The sequence below is a fragment of the Leptinotarsa decemlineata genome, unplaced genomic scaffold, assembly GCF_025532065.1.
Source record: "Leptinotarsa decemlineata unplaced genomic scaffold, Ldec_3_MD MMD2_tig00000505_RagTag_RagTag, whole genome shotgun sequence".
In the NCBI taxonomy this organism is placed as follows: domain Eukaryota; kingdom Metazoa; phylum Arthropoda; class Insecta; order Coleoptera; family Chrysomelidae; genus Leptinotarsa; species Leptinotarsa decemlineata.
The window spans coordinates 13,691,258-13,713,734 of NW_027412549.1; the positions used below are offsets into that span (position 1 = coordinate 13,691,258).

The following is a 22,477-nucleotide window of genomic DNA, read 5'->3' on the forward strand; positions in this document are numbered from 1 at the left end:
ATGAGTTAACAGATGTGTCAGATACTGCTCAGGTGTTGATTTTTATTCGTGGAGTAGATAAAAGCTATGAACCGTATGAAGAACTTCTTGATATTGATAGTATTCACGGCACGACATAAGGGGCAGATATTTTTGAGGGAGTTGAAAATGCCATTAATAAAAAGAACCTTCGATGGAGAAATTTGAAATCTATAACAACTGATGGAGGCAAAAATATGTATGGCAAAAATAAAGGATTGGTAGTTCAAAATCATTAGTCTTACCTTGTATCATTCATCAACAGTCCTTGTGCGAAAAATGTTTGGATATGTCTGAAGTTCTAAAACCAGTCAATCAGTTGTTAACTTTATCAGATCCACTGGGCTGAATCACCGACAATTCCGCTAGTTTATTCAACAGATTGGAGACAATGATTTAACATATCATACTGCCATACGCTGGCTTGGTTGCGGAAAATTCCTTAAGCGCTTTTTTGAACTTCGAGCAGAGATCGAATTTTTTTTAAATGAGAAGCAGCGCCCTTTTGCCGATTTAGAAAATAGTGAATTGATGTGGAAGTTAGCCTTCTATATCGATTTGACAAATCATATGAACGAACTGAATTTGAGATTGCAAATCTCCCTGATTTATACACCAATATCAAATCCTTAAGGCAGAAAATAATACTATTTCAATCGCAATTACGTAAAAAATGTTTCACACCTTTTGAAACATGAAACACTACAGAGACTGAATTTCTCGTCAATTTTGCAATCGAAATTTTGAGTGCTTTGAAGATAAATTTTGATACTCGTTTTTCAGATTTTGATGTCATTGCGAATGAAATTAGGCTTTTACAAAATCCTTTTGATTCTGACATTGAAACCCTGGTTCCGGAAGTCCAAATGGAAATTATTGATTCACGGTGCAGTGATATGCTTAAGAACAAATATCAAAATTCATCTTTGTTGTTCCACTGGAACAATTTGATAATTTGCATAAATTTGCTCGTGGGTTGTTTTCTGTTTTTGGTACTACTTACTTGTGTGAGAAAACGTTTTCCAAGATGAAGTACACAAAGAATGTTTACAGATCTCAATTAACCGATGAGCATCTTAAATCTCTTTTGATAATTGGTACAAGTAAAATTGATCCACAACTACAAAGTATTGTCGGTGGAAAATCACAATTACATAAATCTCATTAGCGTTTTTGTTTTACTGTGATTCATTTCAATTATTTGTTTGTTATTAATATGCTTAAACTTAGATACTTAAGTTAAGTTTTCTTTGTCATCATTTCTGTCGTTACGTTTTACCTTGCAAGTAAATAAAACCGAGTAGTTATCATTCTGTGTTTTCTTCTTCAACTTATCATAGCAATAGTAACAACAATTATGTAAACATTGGCTGTCGCGGGTCAGATTGATGACAGTAAATCATTGGCTGTCGCGGGCCGGATTGATGACACTGGCGGGCCGGATTTGGCCCGCGGGCTGTAATGTGGAGACCTCTGCTCTAGATTGAAGCACGACACTGGGATGTCCTGTGCGCTTCGCTCAATGGATTGCTGGACTGCTTCTTGGAGTCGTGCTGTAGTGTCCTCTAGGTCGTCTTCGTTTTAATGAATCGCGTCTTGGATAATGCGTTAAAATTCACTCTCGGCCTCCCCGGCATCTATTCCTATAGTTCAATTCACATTCGCGATTTCTTTTATATTGTTCTTTATTGATAACGAGATTTTCTTTGTGATATAAAGAGCCCTATAGTTTCCTACATTGTCTTTGATACCTGATTAGATACTGATGTTACAACGTTATGTACCCTAAATTTTGCAGAATATTTGCTCTACCTATGTAATTACTCTACTGAAATTACATTCTAATGTAACCTACGAAGTCAAATGAAAAAATTGTTCTACATGTAATTTAGGCCAAAAATGGCGTTCTTTGTTAATAAATATAGCATGGGTGAAATTGCTGGTAACTCAATGTTAATAATCAAACAGTCCTCGTTATACATATAAGTGAAGATAATCATACTTTGGGTTCTTCTGATTCCGGGATTGAAGATATTCAATTTTCTTTTTGGAAGAAATTCTTGAACAATAATGATATTGAAGAAGAAACTACATCCTATTTCAGCCTATTCCAACAAAATACCTAACGGAAGGTGGTTCTCGATGGGAGTACTCTTTGGTACTTCGTTGTATATGGTTTTTATGTACATGAGTAGTCGAAAAAAATATGCTGTTTCATGTATATTTCCGATTGCCATTATTTATTCAACACCGATTGTAGATTTGATCAATATTCGTTTCGTTCGCCGTATTATTATTTGTTTTTCTTAGTGTACCTGATATTGGCTTACTCTTAACATTTTTTACATTTTTTGAACAATCTAATGTTCGGATGAGTAATTGGAATTTTATGGATCAAAATATTATTAAATATCGGCACCATTTCTTTATCATTGTAGAGCCTTATTTCAAGATATCAATTAGATCATCCTCTTAGTATAAATAAGGGTACTCATTGAAGTGTCGGTGAAGAAAAGGTAAATTTCCCTACAATTTTTTCTGATCCTGTTCCAAACTATATAGTTGAATGCATATTTGGATTACTATGAATGACTATTTTTGCATCCTCCTCTGCCTAAAAATAATACTGATAAACTGAAAATGACTGTTTTTCTCTCAGCTTCTGTCTGAGAAAAAAAACTACAAATTTTTTCATATTTCTGGTGAATATTCATATTTGTATTCCCAAACTTCCAAACAGCCAAACCATTATCAAACAATTTACCAGAAGATTTTACAGAAGGATCATAAATTCGATAATTATTCCAAATGAGATTCAACAATAGAATTCTTTATGAACCAGGATACAAATTTTCCAGAATATAATTTTTCATCTCACGATCTCCATTAGATAATCACATTCGTGACTTAACACTTATGAATCGACAAACAGCTATAAAAACAATAACTTCGCGAATCAAAATCATTTGGAACAATGAAGTGGTTTCCACCACTCGTTTGCTCTGTTCTATTTCTCAGCGGTCTCAGAGAAAATGTTGCTGATGACAAATCGGGAGAGGTGGTGTATCTAATCGGTTTGTTGTCTGATGCAAAACACAACGTAGATGGCAATAATGACATTGATTATAAGGACGGAGAGAAACCCAGTTGGGTCTTGAAAGATCGAATTCCATTCCAAGAAGCTGGGGATGGCGTGTATTTTAGACCGGAAGATGGAAAACCTGTGAAAGAACCAACGGTGAGTGATATTTTCTGTTTCATAAATCACGGAGAATTCCACTAGTGAATATTGGCCAAGAAATTTCGATGTAGAGTTTTGATCCATTACCTGATTGCCATTGGTGCTATTGTGGCCAAATAAATGTTTGTATTTGAATAAGTGAATGCAATTTCTTACTCATTTTTCATTGATTCGATTTTTCGTGTTGAGAGTGCTGATATTCTACAACCTTTCAACTTGTAAAACAATACTAATTCATCATTAGATCTCAAATATGGAGCCAGAACTGACGATTTTAAATTGAATCCAACTGAAAGTTTCTTGTACCACAATAATTACAACTTCTTTCTGACATTCATTAATAAATTCTATTATTTCTACTTTTCCAATAATGTTCAGAAAATTCCGAAGGAATCAAAGCAACTTAATTATAAACATCAGATTACATAGGAATGACACTTACTTACAATAAAACTTTTTTGTATTCAGTAAAATACCTCAATTTTTTTTAATTGATAATATGCATTATTGACTATGCAGTAATTATATGGATACAGAAAGTCATTTTTGAAAAGTTTAGTTGAATTTCGGTTGAGGCAATTCCTCAATACTTTTCATAGATAGTTATATTGGAACATGAAACTTGTATTAGCGAGAGAAATATGTAACTGAAGGAAAGAAACATAATTATTTCTCAATTGTTGTTATTCATCTGATCAATTGATATTTCTTGAAAAGTATATAATAATATATAATTATTCACAAATGTCGGGTACATATACGAGAAATTGTAATAAAATACATTATTTTGAAAAATATATAAAACGATAAGTGCAGGCTGCACTCGTTTCGTGAGGCAGAAGAATAATCTGTTCCAATATCGTCTATTTGAAATATACTAAGAACACACATGTGTACATATATGTGTACATATATTATTAGACATGAAGATACGGTCTTAGTATTGTTTGCTTGTAGTTATAAAATAATAGATTTGACAAAATGCGCACTCATACATACACATGATTTCTATAATGTGTAGAGATAAGTATTAAATGTACGTATAACAAACAGATAAATGATAAGAACAAAATACATGTAATATACTAGTATTAACTGAGATATTCTATCAAACACTTTTATTCAAGTAATTGTATTATGACATTTATCTCAATTCCGATAATGTTAATTTTAGTGTTGACCAATTTTGAACATCATATATGAGAAAAATATATAATGATGATGTAGATAATGTACTAAAAACTGGAAAATAATTCGGAGGATCCCAGGTAGCAGTCATCGCACCACTCTCCTCAGCAATATACGGTTTTCATCAGTTAAAAAAATAATAAAATCGTTGGGCATAGCGGAACCTCAGTTAAAATGAGGATCATACGCCCAAGGATTCAATCATTTTTTGCTACGTAGGACCTTCTGAAATCTTTTTGTTCTTAGTACATCATCTACATCATTATCATCTTTTTTTCAATAAAACCGTTCAACATAAACATTTTTTCACTCACTTCATTTCCAAGTTGTCAGTTTCTAATTTTGTTACTGTATTCTTCTCATTCTGTTTAGTTCATTTAGTAGGTACGTTAGTATTATAGGGTAATACGTAATACGTCATTTTATAGCTGCGGTCATCTTGAATTTTGCACCTTTTTTAAAATGTACTACTATTCTACTAGTCAAACTTTGTCATTCGATACCCACATTGAGGTATAGTTGTGAAACAATATATATTCCACCATTTCGTAGAAACGGTCGTCGTGGATTTACAATGATACAGGACTTATTGAACTGTATTGTTTTCAAAATCTGATGTGTGCACCAAATATCAGATCAATCTATTAACAGGTAGGGGGTCAAACAGTTAATGAATTCGATTCAAACAAGCAAAAAAATTGGGAAAGCTAAATGCAACTGTTTAATAAAATGAGCGAGAGGAATTCTTTATGTTGAACGGTTTTATAGAAAAAACATAAAATGATAATGATGTGGATAATGTACTAAAAACTGAAAAAATAATACGGAAAGTTTTAGGTAGCAGTCATCACACTACTCTCCTCAGCAATCAACAATATAAATCAGATTTAAAAATAATGAAATCGTTGGGCGTAGCGTAACCTGACCAACGATTTTATTATTTTTCCATCTGATCGATACCGTAGATTGCTGAGAAGAGTGGTGTGATGACTACTAACAAGAATTTTTCGAATTATTTTTCAGTTTTTAGCACATTATCTACATGATTCTTACCTTTTTCATTCAATAAAACTGTTTGAAATTATTAGTTTTACTTATTTTAGTTTCGAATTTTGATTTTCTAATTTCGTCACTCAATTGTTCCCATTCTGCTCAGTTCATTCAGTGTCTCAGTATTACAAGGTAATATGTAATCTACCATTTTGTAGCTGAGGCCATCTTGAATCTGCATCTCCCTGTCATTTGATCCCCATATTGAGCATATTGAGCATATTGAGGTAGTTGTAAAAAAATATGTAATATGACATTTTGTAGCTGCGACCATCTTTAATTTACAGTGATACAATATTCATTGAATTGTATTGTCATCAAAACTATTTTCAAATTTCAGATGAATCTATGAACAGCAAGGAGGTCAAACTTCTATTACTAAATTTGAACCAAACAAAGAAATAAACAAACAGAGGGACAAGCTAAATAAAATCGTTTAAAAATATAACAGCATTATCTGTATATCCAATAATATGTCTCTTGGATTTGATTTTTCATCGTTTTTTTAATCGTTCAAATTTGAATTGAATAGAATAGGACCGTTGAATAGGATAACGTTGAACTGAAAAGTTCGTAGGCTAAAATAGAAAAAAAAATGATTTTATTATTGAATATAGCTGCCTTCTTGTCGATTATAGCGGTCATTCAATTTTTCGATACCATTTTTATTGTACGATTAGTCTTTAGTTTCAAAATTAGCACCAGTTTCGACGATTGCCTCTCCACTGGCGCCAGCGGGCCCTCTCTTGAAGTCTGAAAAGAGAAAAAAGTCGCTGGGGCCAGATCTGGAGAATACGGAGGATGCAACAGTAATTCGAAGCCCAATTCCTGCAATTTCAAAATTATTTCCATTGATTCATGACACAATACATTGTCACGATGAAACAGCACTTTTTTTCTTCGAATGTTGCCGTTATTTCTCCATTTTGTCCTTCAAACACCCTTATAACGCTATGTAATAATAGCTGTTGATGGTTCTTTCCGTTTCAAGATGGTTGATAGAAAATATACCATGCGCACCCCAAAATAATGATACCAGAGCCTTGCCAGCCTGTGGCCTCTTTAGAGTAGACTGAACTACGTGCAGTCTACTCAGATGACGATTGTTCTGATTCTTGTGTGAAGTGATTGAGCCATGTTTCATCCATTGTCACATATCGGCGAATGACTTTGGGTTTTTTATGTTGGAACAAACATTGTTGTTTTTGGTCACTTGTAATTCACAAGGCACCCAGTTCAAACAGAGCTTTCGCATACTCAAATATTTAAGAACAATATATCCAGCACGTTCCTTTGATATCTTTAGAGCCTTCACTTTGCTGTCATTCAAAATTATTTTGTGGACTTTCATGATGATATCGTGGGTGAAAGCCTCTTTGGGGAGTCCACTGCGTGCATAGTCCTCGGTGCTCATTTCGCCTAGTTCAAACCTAGCAAACCACTTCTCAACGTTTTATCAAGCCAAGCCGCGGCTTCAACAGTATTTTTTCTCAAAAAAGTCAATGCTTCATTATTGATTTCAGTAATTTTGCCCCGATTCTATCTTCAACGGGTGTTTTAATATTTTTCAGACTTTTAATGACCGCCTTGATTAGGAAGGAAGTCGCGTAATATTTTATTATGTGATTCTTTCATTAAATTATTTTCTGGTCAAATTTTCACCCAACCCCTGGATTTGTTGAATTCATAAGGCATATCTTTGTCGTCTGTTATCCACTTTCATAAGTAGTTAATCGAAATTTGTTTCTTGACAATATCAATTGAATGAAATTATTTATGGTACGGAAACTCATTCAGAAATAATTTAGAACAGAAGCAGCATATCGAACATGTTTTTTACTATATTCTATTTTTTTATAGAAATTAGTGGTTCTTCCTCCAAAATTGCTTGTGCGCAAGAGGCGATATCTATCGAAAGGATTACTGACTGGAGGACCTGGAGGTGGTTATGGAGGAGGTTTCGGAGGTGGTGGAGGTGGTGGTGGCGGAGGAGGATTCGGAGGTGGTTTTGGCGGTGGTTTCGGAGGAGGTGGTGGTAAAGGAGGCGGTTTTGGCGGAGGTGGTGGCGGCGGCAAAGGAGATGGTTTTGGCGGAGGTGCTCATGGCGGAGGTGGTTCAGGAGGCGGTGGATTTGGAGGAGGTGAATATTATATTTTCATTCATTCCACTCAAATCGAAAAACAACTCTGATATAAAAAAATCAAATAGCTGAAATCATATTTATAACCAAACAAGTAATTTCTAAAAGATTACGAAAAAACTCATATATCTCTACCAAATGATGAAATATGATACAGAGCAGTTTTTTTCTGTATCACTCATGCACAAATTTGATATCTCTCAAGAATATAGGTAAAGGTATTTTCGTTGTAAAATTAAAAATTTTCTGTTCCTGAATATAATAATAGATGAGCAGGGATGGCCACTAACACCCTTGGCCTTTGGTGAGTTGCGACACCACTTACCCGAGCAACTGGTGCAAAACCGGACCGGCAGCCCAGGCGCACCCGGGAAGGAGAACTCTATTCTCCCTCCGGTGCCGGCCGTGGGTCCACAGGGCTAACCACCCGGTGGACCCAACACTTGGTTCCCAGTGATCAAGGAAGGGGCCCCTACAATCGACCCGCTCGGAGAGGTCAGAGGCAAGGTGGTGGGGCCCATAACGATGATTTGCCTACTGATGACAACCCTGGCAACGACAACGGACGCTTTGAGTGGACGCATGAGCTGAGAGATAGCCTTATGCATTGCTACGAGAATAGTGAGCCCACGCGAAGAGGGTACATGGCGAGATTGCATGCTCTGTGGTGTGAAATACATCCGGAGCATGCCGCCTTTTCCGCCCAAAATCTTAGGGATTACGTATCCTATCTTCGGCGGCAGGGCTATATAGCTCCTTCCCAGCCTGCTAACAAAGTGGTAGAAGTGACAGTTCTACCACCCGTTGACACGGCTGGAGAGGAGACTCGCACCATACCACCAATCAGAACACGCAGGGCGCTCCACAGAATTAGGCCCCTGAAACCACAAGAACTGGCTTGTTTGGATGCGGAGGTTCATAGTGTTCTAACAGAAGAGGCTGACATCTGGCAAATCAACACCGCCGTGTATAACGTCGTCCAATCGCTTTCCGAATCGGAAGGGCGAAATCCCGGCTTTGCGGTTCGGAAGATTGAACGGCGTGTACACAAGATGGAGGCTAAGATCACGTCGGCGAGACAACACGCGTCTCGTATCCAATGTGTGATGGACTACAGGGCGGCCAATAGGCCTTTCACGCCCGCAGTGCGGCGAATAGCCGCCAATTTACGACGTATCCATCACACTCTAAGCCAAGGCGTGCTGTTGACCACCAAACAACATTGCCTTGATAGGATACGAATGCTAGTGGCTGCTAAGAAGTCACTAGTGAGGCGAGCGAGAAGTATCGCGGAAAATCTTAGGTTCCGCGAGAAACCTTCTCGCTTATTCCAAGAGCCTCCACGTGTTGTGGATAATCCGCCGACTGCTGGTGGAATCCTTCTGGAAGGATATCTATGAACACCCGCAGCCACTCAACTTAGACACTCCAGCCCTAGCGCAGTTCGAAGCTTTCAACAGAGAGCTTCGACAGCCTGAGCTCAATGAACTGCGCAACCCGATAACCCCGGATGACGTTCGAAGAGCCCTTGTTGGTTCCAAGAACTTTGCTGCTCCAGGCCCAGATGGGCTGAACACTTATTGGTGGAAAAAACTACCAAGTACCCACCGCCATCTGGCCAGAGTTTTCAACTTATGGCTGGACGGAGAGCAGCCGATTCCGGATTGGTTTGTCGAGGGGCGGACCGTTCTCATCCCTAAAAGCGGAGATTTGTCGATTCCTAAGAATTACAGACCGATAACATGCTTGAATTCGTGTTATAAGTTGTTTACAAGCATCTTATACACACGAATACTCACCGCCGTTGACCGAGTGTTCGAACGGATATATGAGCAGAGAGGGTCGAAGGGAGGAGTCGCTGGATGTAAAGAGAACCTGCTCATCGATAGACGTTTAACGCAGGACTCGATACAATATAAGCGTAACCTCTCTATGGCCTGGATCGATTACCGTAAGGCATTTGATACAATTTCGCATGAGCTCATCTTGCATTTGCTCAGATGCCTTGCGGTACCCGACAACATGTGAGATGCATTGAACAACTGATACCACTTAGGCGAACTCGCTTCACCATAACATCTGGTCAAGCAAGAGTCCAAACAGGGTGGGTCACTTTCAGAAGGGGTGTATTTCAGGGTGATTCCCTCAGTCCCCTTCTATTCTGCATCTCACTATTGCCATTATCCGTTGCGCTCAGAAACACTCGAGGGTATAACTGTGGCACCCCCGGAAACCGGAGGCACAAGGTCACCCATCTGTTTTATATGGATGATCTTAAACTTTATGCCTCTGGAGAGAAGATCTCCATCAGTCCTTGAGGGTGGTGGAAGAGTACACGCATGCTATCGGTATGAAATTCGGGATAGACAAATGTGGAATGGTTCATCTCAAAAGAGGACGATGCGGGGACTACGGAGAGGATGTGCAGCTCGTAGATGGAAGCATTCTACACCATCTGGATGCCGGAGAGACGTATACTTACCTCGGGGTGGAACAACGCCACTCACAAGAGGTAACCGCAGTGAAAAACTTTCTCAGCGGCAAGTATCAGCACAAACTTCGACAGATCTGGTCATCGGAGCTGTCGGGGAAGAACAAAGTTGCTGCAACAAATATGCTTGCCGTTCCAATTTTACTCTACTCGTTTGGAGTAGTGAAGTGGACTGGGGAGGAGCTGTAACAACTCGACGTAAGGACCCAAAAAATGATGCATCTCTATAGGAGTTTGCATCCCAAATCGTCCGTTCCACGGTTGTATTTCCCCCGACAACAGGGAGGTCGTGGACTTTTGAGTTTGGAGTGTCTACATGACAGAATGGTACTGGATACAGCCTGTAAAGTCGTCAGGAGTTCGGATCCCCTTCTCTGCATGGTCCGTGACCATGAGAGAGCGGGAATTGGAGCATTTCTCCTTAGGGCAGCTGCTCGAGCAGCTGAAGAACTCGGTATAGTTTTCGACTCTGAACGAGGTGACTACAACTCTGTCAGCGAGTTGGAACCCGTTCAGCAAAAAACTCAGATAAAAGCCGCAGAGATCACCTTACTTCTGCGGAGACACAGGGATAAGCCAATGCATGGGGTCTTCTTCAATAATATTGAAGACCTTGGCTTATCAAAGCGCATGACGTTCTCAGGTCGAGTGGGCTGAAGTCGGAAACTGAGGGGTTCATCATGGCTTGCCAGGATGGTGTCTTCAACACCTTAGTCTACCGCAGTCGCGTGATGTGTATAGAGGTTCCTGACACAAGGTGCAGAGCCTGCCGCGAGGCGCCCGAGACCCTAATGCACTTGCTATCAGCATGTCCAGCATATGCGGTCTCGGGATATTGAATCCGTTGTGGGGAACGAGAAGTGCCGAATTTATTGGAACTATTCGTTCCCCACCCTCAGGCTCATACAAGCTAATAAGCCTGATGTAGTCCTTCTCGACCACCAGACCAAAACGATATTTGTCGTGGAGTTTTCAGCTCCTGGTGAGACGAATATCGTCAGAAAAGAGGAGGAAAAACGGATAAAATATCGAGATTTTTTCTTCGAACTCCGCAGACTCTATCCAGATCACTCTGTCAAGATGGTCGTTCTGATTGTTGGAGTCCTTGGTGGAATGATGTCTTCTCTACTCTCGAATCTCAAAATCATACCGGCTTGCCGCACTAAGGCAGAAATCTTAGCCGCACAGATGCAGAAGGCTGTCATTCTTGGCTCACTGCGTTTGCTCAGGGCACATGATTCTCGGACCCAATGATCACTTACCCCACGGTGTGGGGAGTGGTCATTGGTTGATTATGCTGGCGCGCCCTCCCGAATGTATCGGGGCTTCGGGGGATAGGGCCTGACCAGCGCACACTACGGTGAAAAAAAAATAATAGGTCTTCATTCCCAGAATGATACAAAAAATAAATGTGAACATTTACTGAAACGGGAATGGCTGAAGATCAGTTGGTTGCATCGAAAGATGCAACTTTAAAACTTCAAACATTTCCAACAAGAAACATCAGCAGTTCAAAAATAATAATAAATTGTTCATTCATTGTCGTACAGTTTCCGACTGTCTGAGTAAAATTATTCATTCGATCTGTCTACAATTCAATGTTCATTTTTCAGCAATTCCAAATCAAGGTATATACTAAAGAAAGGTATATAACCTTTCATAATTTGAAAAATAAACGAAGTTCATTGCGTAATTTCAATGCGAAAATTCAATGTGTAATATAAACCTCCAGTAATATTTAAATAGATAAGTACTATTCTGATCATTTCCATATTGCTTTCAATTTGAGTGCTACCGGAAAACAACTTTTGGGCATCGTCAGTACCAGGCAGGTGGTTCTCAATTGAAGACAAAATGTGACTGATCAAGAAAAGTACTTGATGAAAATAACTGCGTAATCGTAAGCGAGAGATAAGTAGAACTTCCTAGAGGTGTGACACCAAAGTCGACTTGCCAAGTTTTTATGACAGTGTTGGTGGTTTGACCAATCAACCGACAACTGCGTTAGCAGAAATTCGGGAAGCTTTCCTAGAAAGCCATCGAAAAACGATTCTATATGTTTATAAAAATGATATGGAATCGAGAAAGGTTAATGCAGTCAATCTGCTGGAAAATAATAATAGATAAGTACTATTCTGATTATTCCCATATTGATTTCAATTCGAGAGTCACCGGTAGATAGCTGTCCCAGCCTAGTGGGCATCGTCAGTACTGGGCAGGAGGTCCTCGATGGGCAACACTTGGTTACCAGAAGAAAGAGCCACCAGCAGGAGCCAGCCGCACATTTGTGGTTTCACTTAACAGATCTTTACTGTTTACAAGAAAACTATCAGAATCACCACAAAGGCAACTATAGCTACCTGCGTAACATCTATTAACTGAAACCATAAATATATTCACCTATTGAGTTTTCTTATAAATCTATACCTAACCTTGGAAATTTATCTTCAAATATCATAAAATTTTTTCAAAATGAACAAAATATCAAGATATGGCCAAAAAAACATTAAAACTATAAAGAATTTAAATGAAACGGATACTACAGAAAAGTCAAATGTGATTTATAACATTCCTTGTGATTGTAACAACATCTAAAATTCTTTGTTTGAAGGTGGTTGACAATGTTTCATGATGTATATCATCTGTTCGGACCTCCAATGTCTAATATAATAAAAATTGATTTGAAATCTATGAAAAAAGATTAACCGAAAAAATAACAATTTTATTAAACAAAAAAATTACAAAGAAATAACATACGAGCAACAACCAAAAAAATAAAAATTTTAAATAATAATACAAGCGGAAAATTAAAAAATTAAAAAATTAAAAAATTATTAATATTATTCAAAAAAATGAAAAATGAAAAATTAAAAATTCAAATATTCCAAACCAAGTCACGTCACGACGTTCCGATTGTCGGTATCCACAGTGATTGTCTTCGTGTGATAACTGTTATCACCCGAAGACAATTAAAAAATCAAACCAAATTAAAATAAATTAAATTTATTCAAATTGGAAAATTAAAAATATTATTACCAAAAATGAAAAATTAAAAATCGAAATATTCCAAACCGTGTTACGTCACGACGTTTTGATTGTGAATACTAACAATCGAAACGTCGTGAAGTAACTTGGTATAGAATCTTTCAATTTTAATTTTTTCATTTTTGTTTTCATTTTCAATTTTTTAGTTTTCAGCTCCTATTAATTTTTATATTTTTTATTATTTTATTATTTTGGTTGTTGCTTGTATGTTCTTTCTTTGTAATTTCAGTTTTTTGTTCAATTAAATTGTTATTTTTTCGATTATTCTTTTTATTTTTTTACAGACTTTTTCAGGGATTTATAATTTATATTATAGTAGCCAATGGAAGTCCGAACAGATGGAATATAGAGTTCCTGATGATATAATAACTTCACATAAAAATGATATAAAGCTTAATAAGAAATCATGTGCATTAGCACAGCATTCTATAGAAACAGGAGATAAACCAAATTACTCTAATATCAAAGTTTCACATACAGAAAAAAAATATTTTGAAACCCTTTTTCTTGAAATGGTTGAAACTAATAAGTCTTTCGATTGTTTGAATAAGAAAACTGACATTGATAATCTCAGCAGTATATACAGTAACTTACTGGAACTACATCAAAATCATAGTAGTAATAAAAATTGTATGTAACAAAATCATTGTACCCACACAGTAAGAAGTCATCTGAGTAGGGTCAGACGACTTCCGAACACTTAACAAAAAATCGCCAGATGATGACAAGTGTGATTTTGTCGAAACGTTGCGAGAATCACTTCAAATTATTCCTGTCCGTGAAAACCTTCGATCTGATATACAGTGTGTCTCACTTCTCATGGAAACACCCCCGTATCTTCCATAATATTTGAGATAAAACGATGAAACTCTCTGGACTGATGGAAACGCTCAAAATGCACCTACCACTTGAATGGGGTTGGCCAAAGTGATATACACTGTCCGACACTCGCGATGGAACACCCCATTTTTACTGTGGACGGACAGTGTATATTACTTTGGCCAACCCCATTCAGGTGGTAGGTGCATTTTGAGCATTTCCATCAGTCCTGAGAGTTTCATCGTTCCACCTCGAATATTACGGAAGATATGGGGGTGTTTCCATAAGAAGTGAGACAAATTCGGATTTTTCAGGACTGAAATTTTTTCAGGAAAAAAGTGTATTCGTAGTAAGTGGTAGTCCTGATCACGAATCTGAATGAATTTTGAGCCTATTTTGCCCCCTAATATGTTTTACCATAAAAATGGGGTGTTCCATCGCGAGTGGCGGACAGTGTATATGACTTTGGTCAACCCCATTCAGGTGGTAGGTGCACTTTGAGCATTTCCATCAGTCCTGAGAGTTTCATCGTTCTACCTCGAATATTACGGAAGATACGGGGGTGTTTCCATGAGAAGTGAGACACACTGTATGTATTGAGGTGAAAGTTTTTAGGTAAATTTTCCACATTTAACTATTGAAATTTTTTTCTACGTTTGAATTTTAAATAGAAATGTTTGAAATTATAACAATTTCATCAAATTCATTTACTCATTTCAAATGATGATATTTAGTGAAATTGAAAGGTAGGATTGTAACCTCTGCAATAAAAATAATTTAACCACTGGGGGTAGTCACAACTCGTGTGTGTTCAGATCTCAATGGGAATTATACTTGCACTCTGTGGATATTGAATGATACCAGATTGGCATACATTTCCTTACGATCATTATAAATTTGAAACCTTGGAAAAGTAAAAAGTGAATGGGATTTTGAGTTGGGTATAACAGGGGCATTTTTCTTTATCATCTGACAGATATGAAAAAATTGCAATTTTTTGTCATTCAAATAATAAAATCAACAAAAAATCTGTTTAAATTTTTTTTTCGTTAATCAGCTGTCACCCCCATATGAACGACAACTCTTTGAAGTTGACAAACTTGTTCGAGCTACGGACTGATTAGGTCTTACCTTTTAACGTGTGATTCCTAACACGGTGAAGTATTTCTGTTCATGTTTTTGAATTTGTAGAAAATGTGAAAAAAAATGACACCTAACCTGAGATGACACCTAACTGATCAAACAACTCATTCACATTGAGAGTTCTTTGTTCAGTTATAGAATAATGAAAAAAAGACAAATTTATAATTTTCGAAGTATTAATGGTGGATTATTAACGACCCCCATGAAACAAGAACATAAATTTGACTATTGTTATTCCAATTATTTTTTCAACAGGCCCATAAATCGTTCAAATATATCTTTATTGTCAAGTAGCCTGCTCAGAAGGATAATATATCAATGATAGTTATCATTCAGTTTCACAGGTCAAATTACCGAACCTAATTTAAGTATGTCATTATTACTATTATTATTTTTGGGAAAGAAAGTTTTTGGCTTTCCACTACTCCATCTGATAAAAAAAAGGATGAGAGAATCTTACAAAGAAAAGAAGGAAGTAATCAATTTGAAACTCTATACATGAATGTGTAGATCATGCAAAGAAGTAACTTTCAGACACAAACTGAAAGAAAGTCCTCCTGAAACAGCTACTTTCATATAAACATTGAATTACTTGAAAGAAAATAATTCTTTCGAAACAAATACTTCTATATGAACACTGAATTATACAGAAGATACTTTTCTCTACTCAGTTTGTATTTCAAACATTTGTTGTGGAATAAGAATCAGATATCATTCACATGAGTTCTACTTTGAATGAATGATAATAAATTGTACTCACATAGAACACTGTCACCCTCACTGGTATACACCGATGTTTCGCCTTATGACACTTGCCCTAAGGCTCTTCAGTACCAAATTGGATAACATTATAGAAAATACACACACTTCATTCATGAATTGCGATTTTGAATGTCACGGAATAAGCTTGATCTGCTTATGTCATCGATGACATCGTAATGACATTCATTATCCTATTTGATTTAATCCCAGCCAAGAGGTATCTTATTTGAATTGAAGGGGTTATATTTTCAGGAGTGAATTTTTGGGAAAGGAAGGTTTTGGCTTTCTACTGCTCCATCTTGATACAAAAAAAAAGACGATCAGTTTGCTCGAGTGCCTAAACGAGTCAACATCGTTTACGTCTTGCTCCGCATTTATCTTATTAATCACCACGTTATATTCATAGTTAGTTAATCAGTGTTACAAAAACCGATGTATGTATTGAACATTTTTATGTACTTTTGATGACATCGTAATGACATTCATTCACCTATTTGATTTAATCCCAGCCAAGTGGAATCTTATTTGAATTGAAGGGGTTATATTTTTAGGAGTGATTAATTTTTTGGGAAAGAAAGTTTTTGGCTTTCTACTACTCCATCTGATTAAAAAAAAAAATAATAATCCCTTCAATTCAAATACTATTATTATTTTTTTTTTCACCGTAGTGTGCGCTGGTCAGGCCCTATCCCCCGAAGCCCCGATACATTCGGGAGGGCGCGCCAGCATAATCAACCAATGACCACTCCCCACACCGTGGGGTAAGTGATCATTGGGTCCGAGAATCATGTGCCCTGAGCAAACGCAGTGAGCCAAGAATGACAGCCTTCTGCATCTGTGCGGCTAAGATTTCTGCCTTAGTGCGGCAAGCCGGTATGATTTTGAGATTCGAGAGTAGAGAAGACATCATTCCACCAAGGACTCCAACAATCAGAACGACCATCTTGACAGAGTGACCTGGATAGAGTCTGCGGAGTTCGAAGAGAAAATCTCGATATTTTATCCGTTTTTCCTCCTCTTTTCTGACGATATTCGTCTCGCCAGGAGCTGAAAACTCCACGACAAATATCGTTTTGGTCTGGTGGTCGAGAAGGACTACATCAGGCTTATTAGCTTGTATGAGCCTGAGGGTGGGGAACGAATAGTTCCAATAAATTCGGCACTTCTCGTTCCCCACAACGGATTCAATATCCCCCGGAGCGTAGGGCAACACCGGTGTCTCGTCAATACCGTAAGAGTGCCGTAGATGGTAATATAGCACTCTTAGGGCCGCGTTATGTCGATGGATATAGGCCGAGACCGCATATGCTGGACATGCTGATAGCAAGTGCATTAGGGTCTCGGGCGCCTCGCGGCAGGCCCTGCACCTTGTGTCAGGAACCTCTATACCCATCACGCGACTGCGGTAGACTAAGGTGTTGAAGACACCATCCTGGCAAGCCATGATGAACCCCTCAGTTTCCGACTTCAGCCCACTCGACCTGAGAAAAGCGAACATCAGGCGCTTTGATAAGCCAAGGTCTTCGATGTTATTGAAGAAGACCCCATGCATCGGCTTATCCCTGTGTCTCTGCAGAAGTAAGGTGATCTCTGCGGCTTTTATCTGAGCTTTTTGTTGAACGGGTTCCAACTCGGTGACAGAGTTGTAGTCACCTCGTTCAGAGTCGAAAACTATACCGAGTTCATCAGCTGCTTATTATTATTATTATTTTTTTTTTTTTCCACCGTAGTGTGCGCTGGTCAGGCCCTATCCCCCGAAGCCCCGACACATTCGGGAGGGCGCGCCAGCATAATCAACCAATATTATTATTATTATTATTATTATTATTATTATTATTATCGATAACACTATTGAAAGGAAGCTCCTGGAGTCAATGTCTACTCATTTTCACCTCATTACAGTAATGATAATATATTTTCAGGTTGTGTCTATAATAGCAACCCATTTTTGAATTCACATTGTCATAATGGTTTTCCTTCAGGAGGACACGGTGGAGGTGGCAAAGGAGGTGGTTTTGGAGGAGGGGACGGAGGATTTGGAGGTGGTCCCGGAGGCGGATTTGGGGGTGGTGGTGGTCCAGGAGGTGGATTCGGAGGTGGTCCAGGGGGTGAGTTCATGTGAAAAAATTAGCATTGAATTTTCTGCTATATTTTATAATATTATATGGTCTATCACAACTTTGCATTTGTAACGGACTTGTTGAATTCGTGTCATATGCCATCGCAACGAAGAAGTACAGAAAATAGTGGATCACGGACCCCCACCCCTTGACATTTGAAAGGGACAAGATTTGTTTGATAAAGAATTGAAAATGATGGGTAATATCGGAAGTGCATGTTTTTTCATATTTTGGCACTTCTTGAACTACAACTTTTTAAAATGTTAAAATGAAATGAATAAAAAACACTTTTGTCTAAATACCACTATTTGATTTTGTTTATACGACCGATTTCGGGTTTGACCCCATTGTCAAGTATAAGTGTATAAGTGATCATGAATCACCATAAAGTAAACAAGTAATCAATAATACATATTTCAAAATATTACAAATTTTCAATATGCTTATTGTCGTAAATTTATAATCATGGTAAAATTCTGACTTGAGCTGAAATTTTGATTTTGTGTGTGATTTTTCAGGTGGTTTTGGAGGCGGTAAAGGAGGAGGTGGTGGTTTTGGAGGGGGAGGCGGACTAGGAGGTGGTGGAGGAGGTGGACTTGGCGGAAGTGGAGGATTTGGTGATTCAGGTAGTAGTTTTGGAAGCGGTGGATCATCGGGTGAACGAATAAGTGGAAAAATGTCACGAAGAAAATTTTACGAATTTATACTTCGAATTAGTTGTGTAGGGTGGGTTAATGAAACCAAAACATACGCAATTTATCATTGGTTACATTTTGTATATTTACACGATGATCATTACTACTACCTCCTCGGTGGATTGCATTCCAATCCGTAAAAATGGGATAAGGTTTCAAATAATATCGTGTTCGATGGTTCATGGGACTTCTTCGACATTCCGTAAATTCGTTGCGATAAAATTAAAAAACATCGTGAAAATTAATTTCCATGAAGGCTAAAGTTAGTACTAGTAATTCGGTGCCTGTAATGAAGAAATGAACGCACCTTATTCTATCTTTTAAGTGATGAATTTTCAAGACTTCTTGAAACAATGAGGAAGAGTGGATATTTCATATTGGATACATACTCTACGGTTGAGTCCGTTATATTTTTCATTGTATCAGTTGAAGTTTATGATTTGTAATACTGAAAATTCAATTGATTGCTTTTGGTAGCTAGTACTTAGTAAACGCCGGGTTTTTTCAATATTCAGGTTAACTCGAATTGATATATACCTCCACTCGTCACATTGGTACACCACCCTCCACAACAATTTTTTGCAGGGTCACTATTATCAATTATGTTCTGCTTAATCGAAAACCTGAATAGAACCAATTAATTATCTGTTCTTAGACGTATTCGAAATAAAATTCTTCTGCTATGTGTGAAGCAATAAGTGAAATTATTTAACCTTCATATTTTTCAGGTGGTGGCTTCGGCGGTGGTAAAGGAGGAGGCGGTGGCCTAGGAGGAGGCGGCTTTGGTGGTTCTGGAGGTGGATTTGATGGAGGTAACATTAAAAAATTTAAATTTCAAGAGCTTCCTTGTATTATTTCTAGTATTTCGTAATTGAAAACAGCGAATCAATTTTTTTTCCAATCATCGATTATTTGAGGCATGTTCGTTTCTACATAGGTGGCAGCGGAGGCGGTGGACACGGTGGCGGTGGATTTGGAGGAGGCGGACAGGGCGGTTTTGGAGGTGGAGGACATAGTGGTGGTAAGTTGAAATCTCGAGTGAAGTTGTTGCTAAATCATTGAGGTAATTGAGGAACAAAAGTACATTTGGGTTTTGGTGGAGATGTATACACTCCGAAACCTAGGACAGATATATCAACCTGCCTTGGGACATATGCGACCTAATTCCAGGCAGAAACTATCCTCACCTATAACTCAATGAAAATATTCGAAATATTCGCGGAAAATCAAGCGTCTTTGGAATTACATGGTTGTTACTTAGCAACAGGCTTATTAAATATTTTCAATGATTTATTGATTATTCAAGTGAATTCAGAGAATTTTGTCATACTATTTGTGGAATTCAAAAACTGTCTACATTTTGTAAATCTGAAATTTTCAGATGCACCTAAATGTTACTTTCAAAAATCAAAATTTCATGACGATACTTCTTCGAAAAAAATTGGATAAAAATTTTGGAACCAAACATTTTTTTATAAAATTCACATTTTAGAAATTGTTAAAAAACATGTCAATTTCTAATATTGCTCATTTCACAGGGGGTGGTTTTGGTGGAGGACCAGGAGGAGGAGGTGGTTGTGGTGGTGGATGTGGGGGAAAAGGAGGAGCGTTTGCTTCATCTTCAGCCTCTGCCCATGCTGGAAGCTAGTGAGTAATTTCTTCACCGTAATGCGCAGATTATTCAGTTTGAGGAGTGCCAGATGATGACAGTACTACCAACTGTCGAAAGCGCTCGCTGATAATTAATAGAAGATATAAAGCTTCAAATCCTTTTGTAGAATTTAATATTGAAATACTCAAAATAAAGGAAAATTAGTTGCATCAATCAAAATATATATATATATATATATATATATATATATATATATATATATATATAGGAAGAAATGAATAGATAAGTACTCTTTGATCACTCCCATATTGATTTCAATTTAAGGAGCCACCGGTATACAGCTGTTTCAGCCTATTGGGCATCGTCAGTACCGGGCAGGCGGTCCTCCATTGAAGACAAAATGAGAAAAAACCAAGAAAGTAGTTGATAAAAATAGCTGCGTAAACGCAAGAGAAACATAAGTGGAACCACCTATTGGTGTGACACCCAAGTTAACTTGCCAAGTTTTTATGTCAGTGTTGGTGGTTTGACCAATCAATCGACCTCTACCTACCCTCTACCTCTGAACACGTAACAAATACCATTTTACCAGTATAGTAAGAAGTGAGTCGAGCAGGGTCAACTGACTGAGATATATATATATATATATATATATATATATATATATATATATATATATATATATATATATATATACGTTTAGAAGGAAATATCTTTTGAATATTTTGAATATTCAAAAATTGGAAGACTATGCTGAAGAGAATCTCAAACACTTTGAAACATTCCACTCGGTTCCTCTTGCCTTCAAATACTGGGAGGGGGTGATTGTTACCCTTGCTGGAGGTGATAGTTGCGGAGTTTGTTTCCATCTGATGAGCTTGTATGAATTGAAAATGTTTGGTAAAACAACTATTCGACTTTCACTGCATTACTTTCCTTCAAACTTTTGATAACCCACATATCCATACTACTTATAAATAATCACCAATTTCTCTGTTGAATTTTCAAGTTTTTTTTATTGAAAACAATCTAAATAATATTCAATACACATTAAACATTTTTCTCATTTAGCATTTCTTCATACTCTCAAATAACTTTACATATTTTCATTTTCAGCGGAAAGTAAAGCGGATTCAACTCTCGATTTCACGGAGTTTACTGAAATTATCTTGTTACATAATTTTGTTTACATCACAATATTTTTTTGTTATTCATTGAATAAATTTGATTTTTCGTATATTTCTAAATGTATTTTGTTTTCAACATGCCTATAATACCTAATTTTGAAATAATCTTGGAAGGGATATTACATTAATAACTAATGCTTGGACGAACTTTCTCCGACTCCGATTAAACTCGTTGGAAATCAGAATATAAAAACAACAAACATTTTTTCTAATTATTTTGACATTAATTAAACAATCTTTGAACTAGTACATAACCCTTTCGTCCTGTATTGTCCATGTAGAATATTTTGGAAGCAACGAAACAAATTTTTTGGAAGTTAAATTTATAAAAAAACTCTTTTGACATCTGTCGAAGAAGTAAAGAAATAAATAATCACAAAGTAATAACTGCCAGTATATTAGAACTTTTTTGTCCATTTCTGAAGACGGAGGCAGATTTTGGCCTCCAAAACGTTAAGATAAGTATTGCATTATTTCTCAACAATTTTTTTGATAGGCAAAATTGTTGAGTACGACAAGTTACTGATGAATAGAACATTTTTCTTTTTGAAAAATACTTTGATTTTACGCAGTAACTTATCGGGGTAAACTAAAAAGTTTGCCCTTCTACACTTATATAAAGTTTTCCATTATGATTTTTATATTTTTTAGATTGTGAAAGGTAACAAATACCCAAAAAAGGTCGATAAAAAAACTAAATTGAATGTTACAAAACACTGATTATGTTTTGTTATGGAATAATAACAAAAAATAAGTTGTTTACCGCTTTCAAGTTATATTTTGTATTAGTTCATTCAAGTATTTCAAACTTTGAAGTTCACAATGAAAACGAGATTCTGATATCATTTCACTTATGCGTAATTTTTTTTTGTTTTTGCAATTTTTTCATGCCACCTTCAATTTATATAGATTTTTTTGGTGTTCCTCGAAATTAAAATACAACCTTCACATGTCAGAAGTCAGAAA

General features: G+C 37.0%; 1 protein-coding gene across 2 annotated transcripts; it reads left to right on the plus strand.

Annotated features, from left to right (window-relative positions):
* The first annotated feature begins 2,960 nt into the window (after positions 1–2,960).
* LOC111513670 (uncharacterized) lies at positions 2,961–21,563 on the plus strand. Of its 2 annotated transcripts, none has more exons than XM_074173997.1 (8): positions 2,961–3,256; positions 7,358–7,637; positions 17,820–18,005; positions 18,536–18,643; positions 19,441–19,524; positions 19,650–19,733; positions 20,251–20,359; positions 21,441–21,563. In XM_074173997.1, the coding sequence occupies exons 1-8, from the start codon at positions 2,993–2,995 to the stop codon at positions 21,448–21,450; spliced, it is 1,125 nt and encodes a 374-aa protein (XP_074030098.1). In that variant the 5' UTR covers positions 2,961–2,992; the 3' UTR covers positions 21,451–21,563. The 2 variants fall into 2 exon arrangements, with proteins under 2 accessions (XP_074030098.1, XP_074030099.1); XM_074173998.1 differs by having other exon boundaries at positions 2,962–3,256; positions 17,880–18,005.
* Positions 21,564–22,477: the final 914 nt, after the last annotated feature.